The sequence below is a fragment of the Struthio camelus genome, chromosome 36 (genome assembly GCF_040807025.1).
Source record: "Struthio camelus isolate bStrCam1 chromosome 36, bStrCam1.hap1, whole genome shotgun sequence".
Classification (NCBI taxonomy): Eukaryota; Metazoa; Chordata; class Aves; order Struthioniformes; family Struthionidae; genus Struthio; species Struthio camelus.
In genome coordinates, this window is record NC_090977.1 from 708,353 (window position 1) to 726,049 (window position 17,697).

The 17,697-nt window shown below is 71.5% G+C and overlaps 3 protein-coding genes across 13 annotated transcripts; all 3 read right to left on the minus strand.

The window, feature by feature from the left end:
• Positions 1-45: 45 nt before the first annotated feature.
• Positions 46-5,994, minus strand: C36H6orf136 (chromosome 36 C6orf136 homolog). Its single transcript, XM_068923844.1, has 6 exons — positions 5,518-5,994; positions 4,095-4,340; positions 3,498-3,586; positions 2,928-3,128; positions 304-373; positions 46-206 (listed from the first exon to the last, which is right to left on the minus strand). Exons 1-6 carry the CDS (start codon positions 5,992-5,994, stop codon positions 90-92), a joined length of 1,200 nt encoding a protein of 399 aa, XP_068779945.1. The 3' UTR covers positions 46-89.
• Positions 5,995-6,319: 325 nt separating this feature from the next.
• Positions 6,320-12,764, minus strand: ATAT1 (alpha tubulin acetyltransferase 1). Of its 9 annotated transcripts, none has more exons than XM_068923907.1 (9): positions 12,630-12,764; positions 11,482-11,545; positions 10,621-10,712; positions 10,460-10,520; positions 10,288-10,372; positions 10,028-10,175; positions 9,857-9,928; positions 9,648-9,762; positions 6,320-9,540 (listed from the first exon to the last, which is right to left on the minus strand). In XM_068923907.1, the coding sequence occupies exons 1-9, from the start codon at positions 12,725-12,727 to the stop codon at positions 9,259-9,261; spliced, it is 1,017 nt and encodes a 338-aa protein (XP_068780008.1). In that variant the 5' UTR covers positions 12,728-12,764; the 3' UTR covers positions 6,320-9,258. The 9 variants fall into 9 exon arrangements, with proteins under 9 accessions (XP_068780008.1, XP_068780011.1, XP_068780010.1 ...); XM_068923914.1 differs by having other exon boundaries at positions 9,372-9,540; positions 10,074-10,175; XM_068923912.1 differs by having other exon boundaries at positions 9,372-9,540; positions 10,028-10,124; positions 10,259-10,372.
• A 2,892-nt stretch (positions 12,765-15,656) lies between these two features.
• MRPS18B (mitochondrial ribosomal protein S18B) lies at positions 15,657-17,556 on the minus strand. Of its 3 annotated transcripts, none has more exons than XM_068923902.1 (7): positions 17,415-17,556; positions 16,696-16,834; positions 16,505-16,602; positions 16,353-16,421; positions 16,187-16,253; positions 16,054-16,113; positions 15,657-15,947 (listed from the first exon to the last, which is right to left on the minus strand). In XM_068923902.1, exons 1-7 carry the CDS (start codon positions 17,502-17,504, stop codon positions 15,733-15,735), a joined length of 738 nt encoding a protein of 245 aa, XP_068780003.1. In that variant the 5' UTR covers positions 17,505-17,556; the 3' UTR covers positions 15,657-15,732. The 3 variants fall into 3 exon arrangements, with proteins under 3 accessions (XP_068780003.1, XP_068780004.1, XP_068780002.1); XM_068923903.1 differs by having other exon boundaries at positions 16,696-16,822; positions 17,415-17,519; XM_068923901.1 differs by lacking the exon at positions 17,415-17,556 and adding an exon at positions 16,937-17,341 and having other exon boundaries at positions 16,696-16,822.
• Between the last annotated feature and the right edge of the window lie 141 nt (positions 17,557-17,697).

The window sequence follows — 17,697 nt, forward strand, 5'->3', positions numbered from 1 at the left end:
ACATTAAGTTAAGGGGTTGGGGGGCAGAGGAGGGGGGCGGCGGGGGGGGTCGAACCCCCCGCCCCCCCCCCGGCGGCGGCGCGGGGGGCTCAGGGGGGGCCGGGGGGCCCCGGCGGCGCCAGGACGAGCTGCTGGGCCAGGCCGGCCGCTGCCGCCGCCACCAGCAGCTTCTTGGCCTTGGCCACGGCCGTGGGGGCCGGCATGAGCTGGGGGGGGAGAGGGGGGCGGTGAGGGGGGCGGCGGTGGTGGGGGGGGGACGCCGCCAGGTCCCCACTGTCCCCCCCTGTCCCCGCCCGCCGTTACCTTGTCGATGCGGTGGCAGCGGATCAGCCCCTGCGAGTCGAGGAAGAAGGTGGAGAAGGCGTCGTAGGACCTGGGGGACGGGGAGGGCGTGAGGGGAGGCGGGGGGGGAGGCGGGGGGGGGGCAGTGTCTGGGGACACGGGGGACATGGGGGACACGGGGACGGTGTCCTGCATCCGAGGAGCTTTGGGGCCATGGAGAACGGGGGGACGTAGGGATGGTGTCCAGCACCTGGGGACATGGACATGGGGGACATGGGGACAGTGTCCAGGATCTGGGGACATGGGGGCGATGTCCCACATCTGAGGAACTTTGGGGCCATGGGGACCTGGGGGACATAGGGACGGTGTCCAGGATCTGGGGACATGGGGGCGATGTCCCACATCTGAGGAACTTTGGGGCCATGGGGACCTGGGGGACATAGGGACGGTGTCCAGCACCTGGGGACATGGACATGGGGGACATGGGAACGTGGAGATGGTGTCCAGCACCTGGGGACGTGGACATGGGGGACATGGGAACATGGGGACGGTGTCCAGCACCTGGGGACATGGGGGACATGGGAACGTGGGGACGGTGTCCAGGATCTGGGGACAGGGACATGGGGATGATGCCCTACATCTGAGGAGCTTTGGGGACATGGGAACGTGGGGACGGTGTCCAGCACCTGGGGACATGGACACAGGGACAATGCCCTACATCTGAGGAGCTTTGGGTCCATGGGGACCTGGGGGACATAGGGACGGTGTCCAGGATCTGGGGACATGGGAACGTGGAGATGGTGTCCAGCACCTGGGGACATGGACATGGGGGACATGGGAACGTGGGGACGGTGTCCAGCACCTGGGGACACGGGGGACGATGCCCTACATCTGAGGGGCTTTGGGTCCATGGAGACCTGGGGGACATAGGGACGGTGTCCAGCACCTGAGGACATGGGGGACGATGCCCTACATCTGAGGAGCTTTGGGTCCATGGAGACCTGGGGGACATAGGGACGGTGTCCAGCACCTGGGGACATGGGGGACGATGCCCTACATCTGAGGAGCTTTGGGTCCATGGGGACCTGGGGGACATAGGGACAGTGTCCAGGATCTGGGGACATGGGAACGTGGAGATGGTGTCCAGCACCTGGGGACATGGACATGGGGGACATGGGAACGTGGGGACGGTGTCCAGCACCTGGGGACATGGGGGACGATGCCCTACATCTGAGGAGCTTTGGGTCCATGGGGACCTGGGGGACATAGGGACGGTGTCCAGCACCCGGGGACATGGGGGACGATGCCCTACATCTGAGGGGCTTTGGGTCCATGGAGACCTGGGGGACATAGGGACGGTGTCCAGCACCTGGGCACATGGACAGGGGGATGATGCTCTACATCTGAGGAGCTTTGGGTCCATGGAGACCTGGGGGACATAGGGACGGTGTCCAGCACCTGGGCACATGGACACGGGGATGATGCCCTACATCTGAGGAGCTTTGGGTCCATGGGGACCTGGGGGACATAGGGACGGTGTCCAGCACCTGAGGACATGGGGGACGATGCCCTACATCTGAGGAGCTTTGGGTCCATGGAGACCTGGGGGACATAGGGACGGTGTCCAGCACCTGGGGACATGGGGGACGATGCCCTACATCTGAGGAGCTTTGGGTCCATGGGGACCTGGGGGACATAGGGACGGTGTCCAGCACCCGGGGACATGGGGGACGATGCCCTACATCTGAGGGGCTTTGGGTCCATGGAGACCTGGGGGACATAGGGACGGTGTCCAGCACCTGGGCACATGGACAGGGGGATGATGCTCTACATCTGAGGAGCTTTGGGTCCATGGGGACCTGGGGGACATAGGGACGGTGTCCAGCACCTGAGGACATGGGGGACGATGCCCTACATCTGAGGAGCTTTGGGTCCATGGAGACCTGGGGGACATAGGGACGGTGTCCAGCACCTGGGGACATGGGGGACGATGCCCTACATCTGAGGAGCTTTGGGTCCATGGGGACCTGGGGGACATAGGGACAGTGTCCAGGATCTGGGGACATGGGAACGTGGAGATGGTGTCCAGCACCTGGGGACATGGACATGGGGGACATGGGAACGTGGGGACGGTGTCCAGCACCTGGGGACATGGGGGACGATGCCCTACATCTGAGGAGCTTTGGGTCCATGGGGACCTGGGGGACATAGGGACGGTGTCCAGCACCCGGGGACATGGGGGACGATGCCCTACATCTGAGGGGCTTTGGGTCCATGGAGACCTGGGGGACATAGGGACGGTGTCCAGCACCTGGGCACATGGACAGGGGGATGATGCTCTACATCTGAGGAGCTTTGGGTCCATGGAGACCTGGGGGACATAGGGACGGTGTCCAGCACCTGGGCACATGGACACGGGGATGATGCCCTACATCTGAGGAGCTTTGGGTCCATGGGGACCTGGGGGACATAGGGACGGTGTCCAGCACCTGAGGACATGGGGGACGATGCCCTACATCTGAGGAGCTTTGGGTCCATGGAGACCTGGGGGACATAGGGACGGTGTCCAGCACCTGGGGACATGGGGGACGATGCCCTACATCTGAGGAGCTTCGGGGACAGCAGCGGCGGGGTGGTGGCCTCACCGGAGCAGGTCGCGCTTGTCGCGGCGGTAGAAGCGCAGCAGGCAGAGGTGGAAGGGGAGGCCGGTGAGGCGCCAGCGGGCCCGCACGCTCCAGTCCTCGGGGTGTCGCGTCAGCGCCAGCACCTCCAGCCGCACGCTGGCGAAGTAGCCCCAGGCCGCCGCCCGGCACAGCGCCAGCGCCACCTGGTACATGGCCCGGCCCCTGCGGCGTCACCCCACCACAACACCCGGTGTCACCGTCACCGTTGTCACCCGCCGCCCGGCACGGCGCCAGCACCACCTGGTACATGGCCCGGCCCCTGCGGTGTCACCCCACCACAACACCCAGTGTCACCGTCACCGTTGTCACCCGCCGCCCGGCACGGCGCCAGCACCACCTGGTACATCGCCCGGCCCCTGCGGCGTCACCCCACCACAACACCCGGCGTCACCGTTGTCACCCGCCGCCCGGCACGGCGCCAGCGCCACCTGGTACATGGCCCGGCCCCTGCAGTGTCACCCACCCACCACAACACCCGGTGTCAAGGCGGTGTCACCGTCACCGTTGTCACCCGCCGCTACCGCCGCTCACCGCGTGTGCAGCCGCAGCGGCTGGTTGACGAACTCCACGTCGGGCGAGTACAGGCCGTAGTCGTGGATCTTCCGGAAGAAATTGGGCAACTGCCGGGGAGGGAGAAGAGGATGGTTTTGGGGGAGGGGGAAGGGGCCCAGGCGTCCGGGCGGGCGTCATCCCCCTCCCCATGCGGACGGGTGACACCGTCGAGGTCCGGGACCCACTGGAGAAGGGGCCCAGGCGTCCTGGCGGGCGTCATCCCCCTCCTTGTGTGGGCGGGTGACACTGCGGCAGGTCGGGACCCACCAGGGAAGGGGCCCAGGTGTCCGGGCGGGTGTCACCCCCCTCCCCATGCGGACGGGTGACTTCGTGGCGGTCCGGGACCCACTGGAGAAGGGGCCCAGGCGTCCGGGCGGGCGTCACCCCTCTCCCCATACGGACAGGTGACGCCACAGTGGGTCAGGACCCACTGGAGAAGGGGCCCAGGCGTCCGGGCGGGCGTCACCCCCCCCCTCCCCATACGGACGGGTGACACCGCGGCGGTCCGGGACCTCCACCGGCCGGGGTGTTGGGGTGGTGGTGAGCAGGGGGCCCAGGCGTCCGGGCGGCACCGACCTCGTGCTGCAGCTTGGCGTGCACCAGGGCCAGGTGCTCCTCCATGTCGGGCTGGGGGCGGCGGGAGGCGCCGGCGGGGGCGGCGGCGGGGGGCAGCGGGCGCAGCAGCAGCTCGGCGGGGCGCTCGCGCCTCCCCGGCGGCACCGGCACCGGCAGCACCGGCGGCGGCAGCGGCGGCGGCACCGCGGCGGCGGCGGCAGCAGCAGCAGCAGCAGCAGCAGCGACGACCCGGCCCGGCTCCCGGTCCTGCGGGGGGGGGGCCAGGGCACCGCCCCCTTCCTCTTAACCACGCCCCTTCCTCTAAACCCTGCCCCCTTCCTCTAAACCCCGCCCCCTTCCTCTAAACCCTGCCCACCTTCCCCGCAGCGCTGCCCACCCCCATGCAGAAGGAACCACCGCTCTATTTGCATAGCCCCGCCCCCAGATGCAGCCCAGCATGCACTCATTTACATGACCACGCCCCTCTACTTGCATAGCCCCGCCCCCATAGTGCCCCTCCTGTCAGAAGCAGCATGCTATTTGCAAAGCCCCGCCTCCCAACTCTGCTGAGCTGGTGTGATTTGCATAGCCCCGCCCCCTCCCATTTGGAGCAGCGCCCTATTTGCACGGTGGCGGCCTCCCTATTTGCATAGCCCCGCCCCCAGGCAGACACACACCCCCTCCCCTATTTGCATAGCCTCTCCCCACCGAGCTGGTGCAATTTGCATAGCTCCGCCCCTTCCCATGGGATGCGGCACCCTATTTGCACGGTGGCCGCCTCCTTATTTGCATAGCCCCGCCTCCCCCCAGCCAGGTAGCCGCGCCTAGCCCCTCCCCGCCGAGCCGGCGCGATTTGCATAGCTCCGCCCCCTCCCATTCGAAGCGGCGCTCTATTTGCACGGCGGCCGCCTCCCTATTTGCATAGCCCCGCCTCCTCTCCCCCGCCAGGCAGCCGCGCCTAGCCCCTCCCCGCCGAGCCGGCGCGATTTGCATAGCTCCGCCCCCTCCCATTCGAAGCGGCGCTCTATTTGCACAGTGGCCGCCTCCCTATTTGCATAGCCCCGCCTCCTCCCCCCCAGCCAGGCAGCCGCGCCTAGCTCCTTCCCGCCGAGCCGGCGCGATTTGCATAGCTCCGCCCCCTCCCATTCGAAGCGGCGCCCTATTTGCACGGCGGCCGCCTCCCTATTTGCATAGCCCCGCCTCCTCCCCCCCGCCAGGCAGCCGCGCCTAGCCCCTCCCCGCCGAGCCGGCGCGATTTGCATAGCCCCGCCCCCCGCTCCCTTCCCGTTGCAAAGCGGCGCGCGGTTTGCATAGCCCCGCCCCCCTCCTCCCCAAGCGGCACGCCCTCCCTATTAGCATAGCCCCGCCCCCCCCCCGCTTCCCTCCCTCCCATTGGCCCCCGCTCCCGCGCTCTCCGCGCGGCCCCGCCCCCTCCGGCCCTCACCTGCGGCCGCGCTCGGTAGCGGCGGCGCGGCGGGTCGCCGCTGTGGCCGCCGCCGGCCGCCGGCCCGGGCCAGGCGCGGAGAGGGGCGGCGGGACGGAGGCGGGCGGCCACGGTGACGGCGGCGGCGGCGGCGGTTTGGCTGTGCCGGTACATGGCGGACTCCCCTCTTCCCCCCCTCCCTCCCCCCCTTTCTGGCGCTTCCTTCTCTCCCTCCGCCTCGGCCGCTGCTCGCCTCAGCCGGCGCGCCGCACTGCGCCTGCGCCCGCGCCCGCCCCCGCGCGCGCCGCCCTCCCGCCCCACCGCGCCTGCGCCGCCCCCGCCCGGCGCATGCGCGGTCCGGCGGCGCGCCTCCAGGCGGGGGAAGGGAGGCGACAGCCGGCGGCGCCCGCCGGGCAAGGTGACCGGGCGGGCGGCGAGGCGCGGCTCTGCGCATGCGCGCGAGGAAGGCGCAGGGGGGGGGAGTGTAGCGGCGCGCATGCGCACTCACACACTCTCTCTCTCTCCCCGTCGCCGGGCCCCATTGGCTCCCCCTCAGCGGGGGGCGTGGCTTAGAGGGAAGGGGCGTGGCTGCTCCGTTCCCAATAGCGGCGCTGGGGGCGGGGCTTAGGCAGCGAGGGCGGGGCGCAGGAGGGGCGGGGCTTCGACGGCCACGTGGGCTGGAGGGAGGCCGAACGGCTGCGCGGCGCCCCGCCCGGCCCCGCCCCCTGTGTGATGACGTCACCACGCCCGGACGCCTGGGTCCTCCCGGGGCGCCGGGAAGTGTCGAGGGCCGGAAGTGGGAAACGAGGAAACGGAAACCGAAACCAAACTGGTCTGAATTTTATTGAAACGTAACCAAAAGGGAGGCGGGGGCGGGGCCAGGCACCCACGGGGGTCATGGGGCAGAGACGGGCACCCATGGGGCAGGGACGAGCACCCACGGGGGTCATGGGGCAGGGACGAGCACCCATGGGGCAGGGACGAGCACCCACGGGGGTCATGGGGCAGGGACGAGCACCCATGGGGCAGGGACGAGCACCCACGGGGGTCATGGGGCAGGGACGAGCACCCATGGGGCGGGGACGGGCACCCACGGGGGTTATAGGGCAGGGACGAGCGCCCATGGGGCGGGGACGAGCACCCACGGGGGTTATGGGGCAGGGACGAGCACCCATGGGGCGAGGACGGGCACCCACGGGGGTCATGGGGCAGGGACGAGCACCCATGGGGCAGGGACGAGCACCCATGGGGCGGGGACGGGCACCCACGGGGGTCATGGGGCAGAGACGAGCACCCATGGGGCGGGGACAAGCACCCACGGGGGTTATGGGGCAGGGACGAGCACCCATGGGGTGGGGACAGGCACCCACGGGGGTTATGGGGCAGGAACGAGCGCCCATGGGGCGGGGATGGGCACCCACGGGGGTTATGGGGCAGGGACGAGCACCCATGGGGCGGGGACGGGCACCCACGGGGGTTATGGGGCAGGGACGAGCACCCATGGGGTGGGGACAGGCACCCACGGGGGTTATGGGGCAGGAACGAGCGCCCATGGGGCGGGGATGGGCACCCACGGGGGTTATGGGGCAGGGACGAGCACCCATGGGGCGGGGACGGGCACCCACGGGGGTCATAGGGCAGAGACGAGCACCCATGGGGCGGGGACAGGCACCCACGGGGGTCATGGGGCAGGGACGAGCACCCACGGGGGTTATGGGGCAGGGACGAGCACCCATGGGGCGAGGACGGGCACCCACGGGGGTCATGGGGCAGGGACGAGCACCCATGGGGCAGGGACGGGCACCCATGGGGTGGGGACGAGCACCCACGGGGGTCATGGGGCAGGGACGAGCACCCATGGGGCAGGGCCGGGCACCCACGGGGGTTATGGGGCAGAGACGAGCACCCATGGGGCAGGGACAGGCACCCGTGGGGCGGGGACGAGCACCCACGGGGTCATGGGGCAGAGACGGGCACCCATGGGGCGGGGACGGGCACCCACGGGGGTCATGGGGCAGGGATGAGCACCCATGGGGCGGGGACGGGCACCCACGGGGGTTATGGGGCAGGAACGAGCACCCATGGGGTGAGGATGGGCACCCACGGGGGTTATAGGGCAGGGACGAGCACCCATGGGGCGGGGACGAGCACCCACGGGGGTTATGGGGCAGGGACGAGCACCCATGGGGTGAGGATGGGCACCCACGGGGGTTATAGGGCAGGGACGAGCGCCCATGGGGCGGGGATGGGCACCCACGGGGGTTATGGGGCAGGGACGAGCACCCATGGGGCGGGGACGGGCACCCACGGGGGTCATAGGGCAGAGACGAGCACCCATGGGGCGGGGACAGGCACCCACGGGGGTCATGGGGCAGGGACGAGCACCCACGGGGGTTATGGGGCAGGGACGAGCACCCATGGGGCGAGGACGGGCACCCACGGGGGTCATGGGGCAGGGACGAGCACCCATGGGGCAGGGACGAGCACCCACGGGGGTTATGGGGCAGGGACGAGCACCCATGGGGCGGGGACAGGCACCCACGGGGGTCATGGGGCAGGGACGAGCACCCACGGGGGTCATGGGGCAGAGACGGCCACCCATGGGGCAGGGCCGGGCACCCACGGGGGTTATGGGGCAGAGACGAGCACCCATGGCGCAGGGACGGGCACCCATGGGGCGGGGACGAGCACCCTCGGGGGTCATGGGGCAGGGACGGGCACCCATGGGGCAGGGACGGGCACCCACGGGGGTCATGGGGCAGGGACGAGCACCCATGGGGCAGGGACGAGCACCCACGGGGGTCATGGGGCAGGGACGAGCACCCAAGGGGGTTATGGGGCAGGGACGAGCACCCATGGGGCGGGGACGGGCACCCACGGGGGTTATGGGGCAGGGACGAGCACCCATGGGGCGGGGACAGGCACCCACGGGGGTTATGGGGCAGGGACGAGCACCCATGGGGCGGGGACAGGCACCCACGGGGGTCATGGGGCAGGGACGAGCGCCCATGGGGCGGGGACGAGCACCCACGGGGGTTATGGGGCAGGGACGAGCACCCATGGGGCGAGGACGGGCACCCACGGGGGTCATGGGGCAGGGACGAGCGCCCATGGGGCGGGGACGAGCACCCACGGGGGTCATGGGGCAGGGACGAGCACCCATGGGGCAGGGACGGGCACCCATGGGGCGGGGACGAGCACCCACGGGGGTTATGGGGCAGAGACGGGCACCCATGGGGCAGGGCCGGGCACCCACGGGGGTTATGGGGCAGGGACGAGCACCCATGGGGCGGGGACAGGCACCCACGGGGGTCATGGGGCAGGGACGAGCGCCCATGGGGCGGGGACGAGCACCCACGGGGGTTATGGGGCAGGGACGAGCACCCATGGGGCGAGGACGGGCACCCACGGGGGTCATGGGGCAGGGACGAGCGCCCATGGGGCGGGGACGAGCACCCACGGGGGTCATGGGGCAGGGACGAGCACCCATGGGGCAGGGACGGGCACCCACGGGGGTCATGGGGCAGGGACGAGCACCCATGGGGCAGGGACGGGCACCCATGGGGCGGGGACGAGCACCCACGGGGGTCATGGGGCAGAGACGGGCACCCATGGGGCAGGGCCGGGCACCCACGGGGGTTATGGGGCAGGGACGAGCACCCATGGGGCAGGGACGGGCACCCATGGGGCGGGGACGAGCACCCACGGGGGTCATGGGGCAGAGACGGGCACCCATGGGGCAGGGCCGGGCACCCACGGGGGTTATGGGGCAGAGACGAGCACCCATGGGGCAGAGCCGAGCACCCACGGCGGCTCCAGAGCAGACACGAGCACCCGTAGGCGCCGTGGGGCAGGGCCGGACCCCCGGTGGGTCCTGGGGAGAGGCACCCGCAGGGGCGACAGGGCAGAGCCGCGCACCCTCGGGCGCCGTGGGGGCCGAGCCAGCCCCCCCCCAGTCCATGCCCCACTGCGCCGCCGAAGAGCACCCAAAGGTGCCGGGTGGGGGGGGGGAGGTCGGGTCAGCGCTCGGCACGCCTCAGCGACCTGCGACAGAGAAGAAACCCCGGCGAGCCGCCAAAATGGGACCGAAACCACCCTCCCCCCCGCCAAAAAATACCCCCCGCCGCCGCCCCCTTCCCCCGACGACTCACCCTGGGGTGCCCGGCGGGGGGTCGCGGGCCGGGGGCGCCGGCGGGCAGCCCCCGAACCGGCCGCCCGGCGCCGCCGCCGCGAAGGGCCAGGGCGGCTCGAGGTCGGCGCGCGGCGCTGCGGCGGGGGCGAGAGGGGACGTTTCAGCCTCGCGGCTGCGGTGGTTGTTCCCGCCGCCCGTTTCCGCAACAGCCGACCGCCGCGTACTCACCGGCGCGCTCGGGCAGCGAGTAGGGCTTGACGTCGCCCTCGGGCCGCTTGGGCGGGCGGCGGGTCGAGGGCGCTGCGGGGCGATGGTTGGGGGGGGGAGGCGGCGTCAGAGGGAGCGCGGGGGTGACGCAGGCGGCCGCCGCCACCTTCCTCCTCTTCCTCCCGCGCTCACCCTGCCGGCCGGAGAAGAAACCCTCGAAGATGACGAAGTTGTTCACCTGCGGGATGGCGTCGGCCAGGCCGTAGTGCTTGCGCAGGAAGGCCAGGAGCTTCTCGGAGGGGCGGTCGACGGCCAGGCGGCGCGGCTCGGTGCGCTCGCTCTGGCGCGGGGAGACCGGGCAGGGCGTCAGGGTGACGCGGCGGCGCCGCCAACCCCCCCCCCGGCCGCGTCACCGCGCGTCACCCGCAGCATGTGCTGGAAGAGCTCCTTGCCGTAGCCGTGCCGCTGCAGCGACTCGTGCACGTAGAAGTCGAGGACGCAGAGCGGCTCCGCTTCGTTGTGGGTCCCACCGCGGTCCTGAGTTTGGGGGGGGGGTAAGAGGGGCCCAGGCGTCCGGGGCGGCCCCCCCCCTCCCCGATCCGTCCTCCATTTTGAGACGCTCACCAGCAGGAAAAGCTTCTTGTATCCCACCTTGAGGAAGCCGACGACGGCGCCTTTGGCGGCTCTGCGGGACGGGGAGGGTGAAAAGAGGCTTTGGTTGGGGGGGGGGGGGGGACGCCGCCGCCCGGACGCCTGGGCCCGCCCGGACGCCTGGGCCCGCTCACCCGCGGCCCTCGGCGTCGCGCAGGATGTAGAGGACGTGGCGGTTGGCCTCCATGCGGGCCGCGCTGGTCACGGGGGCCGGCAGGCCCTGGGCCTGGATTCGGGGGGGGGGAGACGGGGGGGACGGACACACAGACACGCCGGGTCGGCCCCCAAATTTGCCCTCCCTCCCCCGCCCCGGCTGGACCCCCTCCCCCCCTCCTTTTGCCCCCATTTGCACCCGGTTTCTCCCCTGGTTTCCCCCTAATTTCCCCTCTTTCCCACCCCCACCCCCAGTTTGCCCCCGCTTCCCCCCCAGTTTGCCCCTGTTTCCCCCCGTTTGCCCCCGTTTCCCCCCCAGTTTGCCCCATTGCCCCCCAGTTCGCCCCCATTTCCCCTCCAGTTTGCCCGTTTCCCCCCGTTTGCCCCCCAGTTTGCCCCCATTTCCCCCCAGTTTGCCCCATTGCCCCCCAGTTCGCTCCCGTTTCCCCCCAGTTCGCCCCCGTTTCCCCCCACACAATTCGCCCCCAGTTCCCCCCCCAGTTCGCCCTCTTTTCCCAACTTGCCCCTCTTCCCCCCCATTTGCCGTTTTCCCCCCAGTTGGCCCCGTTTCCCCCCATTTTGCCCTCAATTTCCCTCCCGTTTCCCCTCCCATTTGCCCCATTTCACCCATTTCCCTCCAATTTGCCCCCGTTTCCCCCGTTTTCCCCGTTTCCCCCCATTTTTCCCCATTTCCCTCCAATTTACCGTTTCCCCCCAATTTCCCCCATTTTGCCTCAATTTACCCCCGTTTCCCCTCCTTTCCCCCCAATTTCCCCCGTTTCCCCCCAGTTTGCCCCATCTCCCCCCCATTTCCCCCTGATTTCCCCCGTCGCCCCCCGCACCTTGGCTGAGGCCTTGCCCAGCTCGTCGATGACGATCCGCAGCTGCTGCTGCTGCAGCTCCCCCCTGGCACAGGCCTCAGCCGGCTGCGCCCGCCCCCCTTCCCAGCATGCCCCGGGGCAGGGCCAATGGTCCCCCCTTCCCAGCATGCCCTGGGGCAGGGCCAATGGTCCCCCCCCTTCCCAGCATGCCCCGGGGCAGCAGCAATGGTCCCCCCCCTTCCCAACATGCCCCGGGGCAGCAGCAATGGTCCCCCATTTCCCAGCATGCCCCGGGGCAGGGCCAATGGTCCCCCCATTTCCCAGCATGCTTTTGGGCCAGGCCAATGCCTCCCCATTACCCATCATGCCCCAGGGCAGCAGCAATGGTCCCCCCCTTCCCAGCATGCCTTTGGGCCAGGCCAATGCCCCCCATTACCCATCATGCCCTGAGGCAAGGACAATGGCCACCTCGTTACCCAGCATGCCTTGGGGCTCCCACTATTTCCCATCATGCTCTGGGGCTGGGGCCATGGGTGTCCCCCCCCCCCACTTCCCAGCATGCCCCGGGACAAGGCCGAGGGTCCCATTACCCATCATGCCTTGGGGCAAGGACAATGGCCACCTTGTTACCCAGCATGCCTTGGGGCTCCCACTATTTCCCATCATGCTCTGGGGCTGGGGCCATGGGTCCCCCCCCCCACTTCCCAGCATGCCAAGGGACAAGGCCGAGGGTCCCATTACCCATCATGCCCTGGGGCAAGGACAATGGCCACCTCGTTACCCAGCATGCCCTGGGACAAGGCCGAGGGTCCCATTACCCATCATGCCTTGGGGCAAGGACAACGGCCACCTCGTTACCCAGCGTGCCTCGGGGCTCCCCCCCCACGTCCCATCATGCTCTGGGGCCGGGGCCGTGGGTCCCCCCCTGCTTCCCATCATGCCCCGGGGCAGGGCCCACGGTCCCCCCACTTCCCAGCATGCCCCGGGGCTCCGCCCGCGTCCCAGCATGCCCCGGGACAAGCACCCCCCCCTCCCCCCGCGCGCCCCGGCCCCGCCGTTTCCCAGCATGCCCCGGGGCCGGGCCTGGCCCCCCCTCCCCCTTCCCAACGGCCGGCCGCGCCCCGCCCCGCCCCGCGCGCCGGCCCCGCCCCCCCCGTTGCCGGGGCTACCGGTGGGCGGGCCCGCGGCGCCCGGCCGGCCGCAGGTGCTGGTCCACCACGGTGACGCGCTCGCCCAGCACCGCCGCCACGTCGAACGGGAACTCCATGGCCGCCGCCGCCGCCGCCGCCGCCGCCGCCCCGGCGACCGGCCCCGCCCCGCCCCGCCCCCGGCGGCCGGCCCCGCCCCGCTCCTAGCAACCGCCTCCCCTCCCCATCCACCGCCCCTGGCGACCGCCTCCCCGCCCCGCTCCTGGCAACGGCGGCCGGCCCCTAGCAACCGCCTCCCCTCCCCGCTCCTGGCAACCGCGGCCGGCCCCTAGCAACCGCCTCCCCTCCCCGCTCCTAGCAACCGCCTCCCCGCCCCGCTCCTAGCAACGGCGGCCGGTCCCTAGCAACCGCCTCCCCTCCCCGCTCCTGGCAACCGCGGCCGGCCCCTAGCAACCGCCTCCCCTCCCCGCTCCTAGCAACCGCTGCCGGCCCCTAGCAACCGCCTCCCCTCCCCGCTCCTAGCAACCGCCTCCCCACCCCGCTCCTGGCAATGGCGGCCGGCCCCTAGCAACCGCCTCCCCTCCCCATCCACTGCCACTAGCAACCGCCTGCCCTCCCCGCTCCTGGCAACGACGGCCGGCCCCTAGCAACCACCTCCCCTCCCCTCTCCTAACAACCGCGGCCGGCCCCTAAGAACCGCCTCCCCTCCCCGCTCCTAGCAACCGCCTCCCCTCCCCGCTCCTAGCAACCGCGGCCGGCCCCTAGCAACCGCCTCCCCTCCCCGCTCCTAGCAACCGCCTCCCCACCCCGCTCCTGGCAATGGTGGCCGGCCCCTAGCAACCGCCTCCCCTCCCCATCCACTGCCACTAGCAACCGCCTGCCCTCCCCGCTCCTGGCAACGACGGCCGGCCCCTAGCAACCGCCTCCCCTCCCCGCTCCTAGCAACCGCGGCCGGCCCCTAGCAACCGCCTCCCCGCCCCGCTCCTGGCAACGACGGCCGGCCCCTAGCAACCGCCTCCCCTCCCTGCTCCTAGCAACCGGGGCCAGCCCCTAGCAACCGCCTCCCCTCCCCGCTCCTAGCAACCGCGGCCGGCCCCTAGCAACCGCCTCCCCTCCCCGCTCCTAGCAACCGCCTGCCCTCCCCGCTCCTGGCAACGACGGCCGGCCCCTAGCAACCGCCTCCCCTCCCCGCTCCTAGCAACCGGGGCCAGCCCCTAGCAACCGCCTCCCCTCCCCGCTCCTAGCAACCGCGGCCGGCCCCTAGCAACTGCCTCCCCTCCCCGCTCCTAGCAACCGCCTCCCCGCCCTGCTCCTAGCAACCGCCTCCCCTCCCCGCTCCTAGCAACCGCCTCCCCACCCCGCTCCTGGCAACGGCGGCCAGCCCCTAGCAACCGCCTCCCCTCCCCATCCACTGCCACTAGCAACCGCCTGCCCTCCCCGCTCCTGGCAACGACGGCCGGCCCCTAGCAACCGCCTCCCCTCCCCGCTCCTAGCAACCGCGGCCGGCCCCTAGCAACCGCCTCCCCTCCCCATCCACCGCCCCTGGCGACCGCCTCCCCTCCCCGCTCCTGGCAACGGCGGCCGGCCCCTAGCAACCGCCTCCCCGCCCCGCTCCTGGCAACCGCCTTCCCGCCCCGCTCCTAGCAACGGCGGCCGGTCCCTAGCAACCGCCTCCCCTCCCCGCTCCTAGCAACGGCGGCCGGCCCCTAGCAACCGCCTCCCCTCCCCGCTCCTGGCAACCGCCTCCCCTCCCCGCTCCTAGCAACCGCGGCCGGCCCCTAGCAACCGCCTCCCCTCCCCGCTCCTAGCAACCGTGGCCGGCCCCTAGCAACCGCCTCCCCTCCCCGCTCCTAGCAACCGCGGCCGGCCCCTAGCAACCGCCTCCCCTCCCCGCTCCTAGCAACCACCTCCCCTCCCCGCTCCTGGCAACCGCGGCCGGCTCCTAGCAACCGCCTCCCCTCCCCATCCACCGCCCCTAGCAACCGCCTCCCCACCCCGCTCCTGGCAACGGCGGCCGGTCCCTAGCAACCGCCTCCCCTCCCCGCTCTTAGCAACCGCCTCCCCGCCCCGCTCCTAGCAACCGCGGCCGGCTCCTAGCAACCACCTCCCCTCCCCCTCCACCGCCCCTAGCAACCGCCTCCCCTCCCCGCTCCTGGCAACGGCGGCCGGCCCCTAGCAACCGCCTCCCCTCCCCGCTCCTGGCAACGGCGGCCGGCCCCTAGCAACCGCCTGCCCTCCCCGCTCCTGGCAACGGCGGCCGGCCCCTAGCAACCGCCTCCCCTCCCCGCTCCTAGCAACCGCCTCCCCTCCCCGCTCCTAGCAACCGCCTCCCCACCCCGCTCCTGGCAACGGCGGCCGGCCCCTAGCAACCGCCTCCCCTCCCCGCTCCTAGCAACCGCCTCCCCACCCCGCTCCTGGCAACCGCGGCCGGCCCCTGGCAACCAGGTCTCCTCCCTGCTTCTAGCAACGGGGCTGGCCCCTAGCAACTGCCCCCTCCCCGCACACCGCCCCTAGCAACCGGGGGCTGGCCCTAGCAACTGGTCCCTCCCTACACCCGCCCCTAGTAACCAGGTCCCCTCCCCGCTCCTAGTGACAGGGGCCGGCCCTTAGCAACTGCCCCCTCCCTGCCCACCGCCCCTAGCAACCGGGGGCTGGTCCTAGCAACCAGCCCCCTCCCCGCCCCCAGCGACTGTGCCCCACCTAGCAACCGGCCCCTCCTCCTTTCCCACTCCTAACAACCAGCCCTGTTCCCGACCCTGGAGACCAGGCCTCCTTCCCCTGGCAACGGGCTTACCTGGCAGCAAAGCATCATGGGAAAGTGTCACCCACCCCAAGGCATCATGGGAGAACAGCCCGCTGCTGGGCATCATGGGGCACTCAGCCCTGCCCCAGTGCATCATGGGAAGCCTGCTCCCCTCCCCCCCCCCACATGCTGGGACACACGCCTCTCCCACCCCTACACTGGGCACGGCAGCCATTTTGGCTGTGCGGCAGCCATTTTGGGGGCCTCAGTTTCCCCTCCCCGAACAGGGCAAGGAAAGAACCGAATCCACCAGCACCCACTTTATTCCCCCGCCCTCGGGAAGGGGTTTTTTTTGGGGGGGGAGGGAGGGGAGGCGCCCCGCTAGGCCGGGGGCCCGTCCTCCTTGAGGTAGCCCTTGTAGATGCGGCGGAGGCGGGCGACGTCGGCGGCGGGGGGCTGACGCCAGTCGTACCAGGGGTACCAGGGGGCGCCGCGGAGCAGCTCGGGGGCCGGCGGCGTCTTGCTCACCGCCGCGTGCCGGTTGCTGTAGTCCTCCCGCGGCGCCGCCACGTAGGGCACCTGCAGCCACAGCAGCCCTGCGGGGAGGGGAAGGGGGTGAGGGGGGGGTGGCGGCGGCGGGGGGGGGCACCCACGGGGTGCCGCTCCCCCCCCCCCGGCCCCAACCCCGTCTCCGGGGCTCACCGTGGTCCCGCGCCTGCTCGACGGCTTTCGTCAGCAGTTTGTGCTGCTTCATGCAGACGCCTGGGAGGAGAAAGCGGACGGGTGTGAGCGGCGGCCGCGCCGAGGGTGCCCCGCGGGTGCCGCCCTCCCTCACCTGTGTACGTGGGGTGGTAGATGACGCCTGAGTGGGGGCAGATGAACTGGTCCAGGAGCTTCACGTTCTGCGGGGAGGAGGAGGAGGAGGGGGTGAGCGGGCGACGAAGGCTCGTCCCCCCCGCCCCCCGCAACCCCGACCCCTCTCCCTCCTCCTCGGCACTCACCCGAAAGTCCAAGAAGAGGTTGCGGTCGCGGCAGATGGGGCAGGGGTTTCCCACCGGCTTGCCCTTGCGCTGGGGGCGAGAGAGACGGCGTGAGGCTCCCGCGCCGCCGCGCCGCCCGGTTCCCCCCGCTCCCTGCTGCCGGCCCCGCTCACCAAGCAGGCCTTGCGCGTCCTCTGCGGCGGGATGGCGCCTTTGTGGTTGCGCCGGTAGCCGAACCAGACGGGTCTGTCGCCGTAGGTCGCGTGGTACTCTGCGGGGAGGGGGGAGAGAGGGGGTTGGGGGGCCAGCAGGGCCTCAGGCGGGGCGTTGACCCAATTTAAAGAGCTGCCCCCAACGCCGGTACCTTCCGTCTCCAGGTACTCCCAGGGCTTGTCCTTGTAGCGCGAGGCGGCGTCGAACGCCGGCGGCTCCGGGGGGCCGTCAGGCGGCGCGGGGGTGCTGCGGGGTCGGGCCGAGGCGCCGGCGGTGACCTGGGGAGGGAACTACCGTCGCGGGAGCGGGTGACGCCGGGCTGAGTCAGCGGCGTGGGCCGCTCGGGAGGAGCCGGGTGTTTCCCGCTGACTCAGAGACGCGCCCGGACATACAGGCGCGGCGGGGTGACGGAGCGACGCCACGGCGACCTCGGAGGTGTCGCCGCCGCCGCCGCCCCCCCCCCCGGCGGGCGCTGAGCTCCTTCTCTGGGGGAGCGAGGCCGGTGGTGACATCGCCCCCGGCGACTGACGTCACCCTGGCGAGCGACGTCACCCGGGGGGGGCGGCTGCAGCAACACCGCTCTCGGAGATGTCGCTGTGGCAGCCGGAAGGAGCGGCAGCGACCTCGTTACAGCCGTGATGACGTCACAGCGATGACATCACGAGAGAAAACACCCCCCAGGGGCAGAGCTCGACCAGTGACGTCACACCGAACGACCCCTGCCCCCCAGCGCAGTGGCATCACGGCGGCCAGGAGGCCGCGCCGTGACGTCACCGAGCGCGCCCCTCCCCCGCCTCCCACAGCACGCGGACAGCGCGCTGACGTCACCAGCGCGGCTCCCGCGCCCCCCCCCGGGCCCACCCGCCTCACCTGGGCCCACAGCGGCCGCTGGGCCCGCACCGGGCCGCGCAGGCCGCCCGCCGCCCCCCGCAGCAGCGCCACGCTCCTGGCCAGCGCCATCTTGCCGCCCGGCCGCGCAGGCGCAGACCCCCGCTCCGCCGCAGGGCGGGGTGGGGGTGGCCTGCCTGGGGGCCGCCATCTTGCTGTACGGAAAGGGCAAACCGCACGCGTCCCTTCCTCTTTTAAACGGCGCTCTCTTCATAAAACAAACGGTCAAGCAAAACGTTTCGCCCGCGGGGAGCTCCCCACAGGG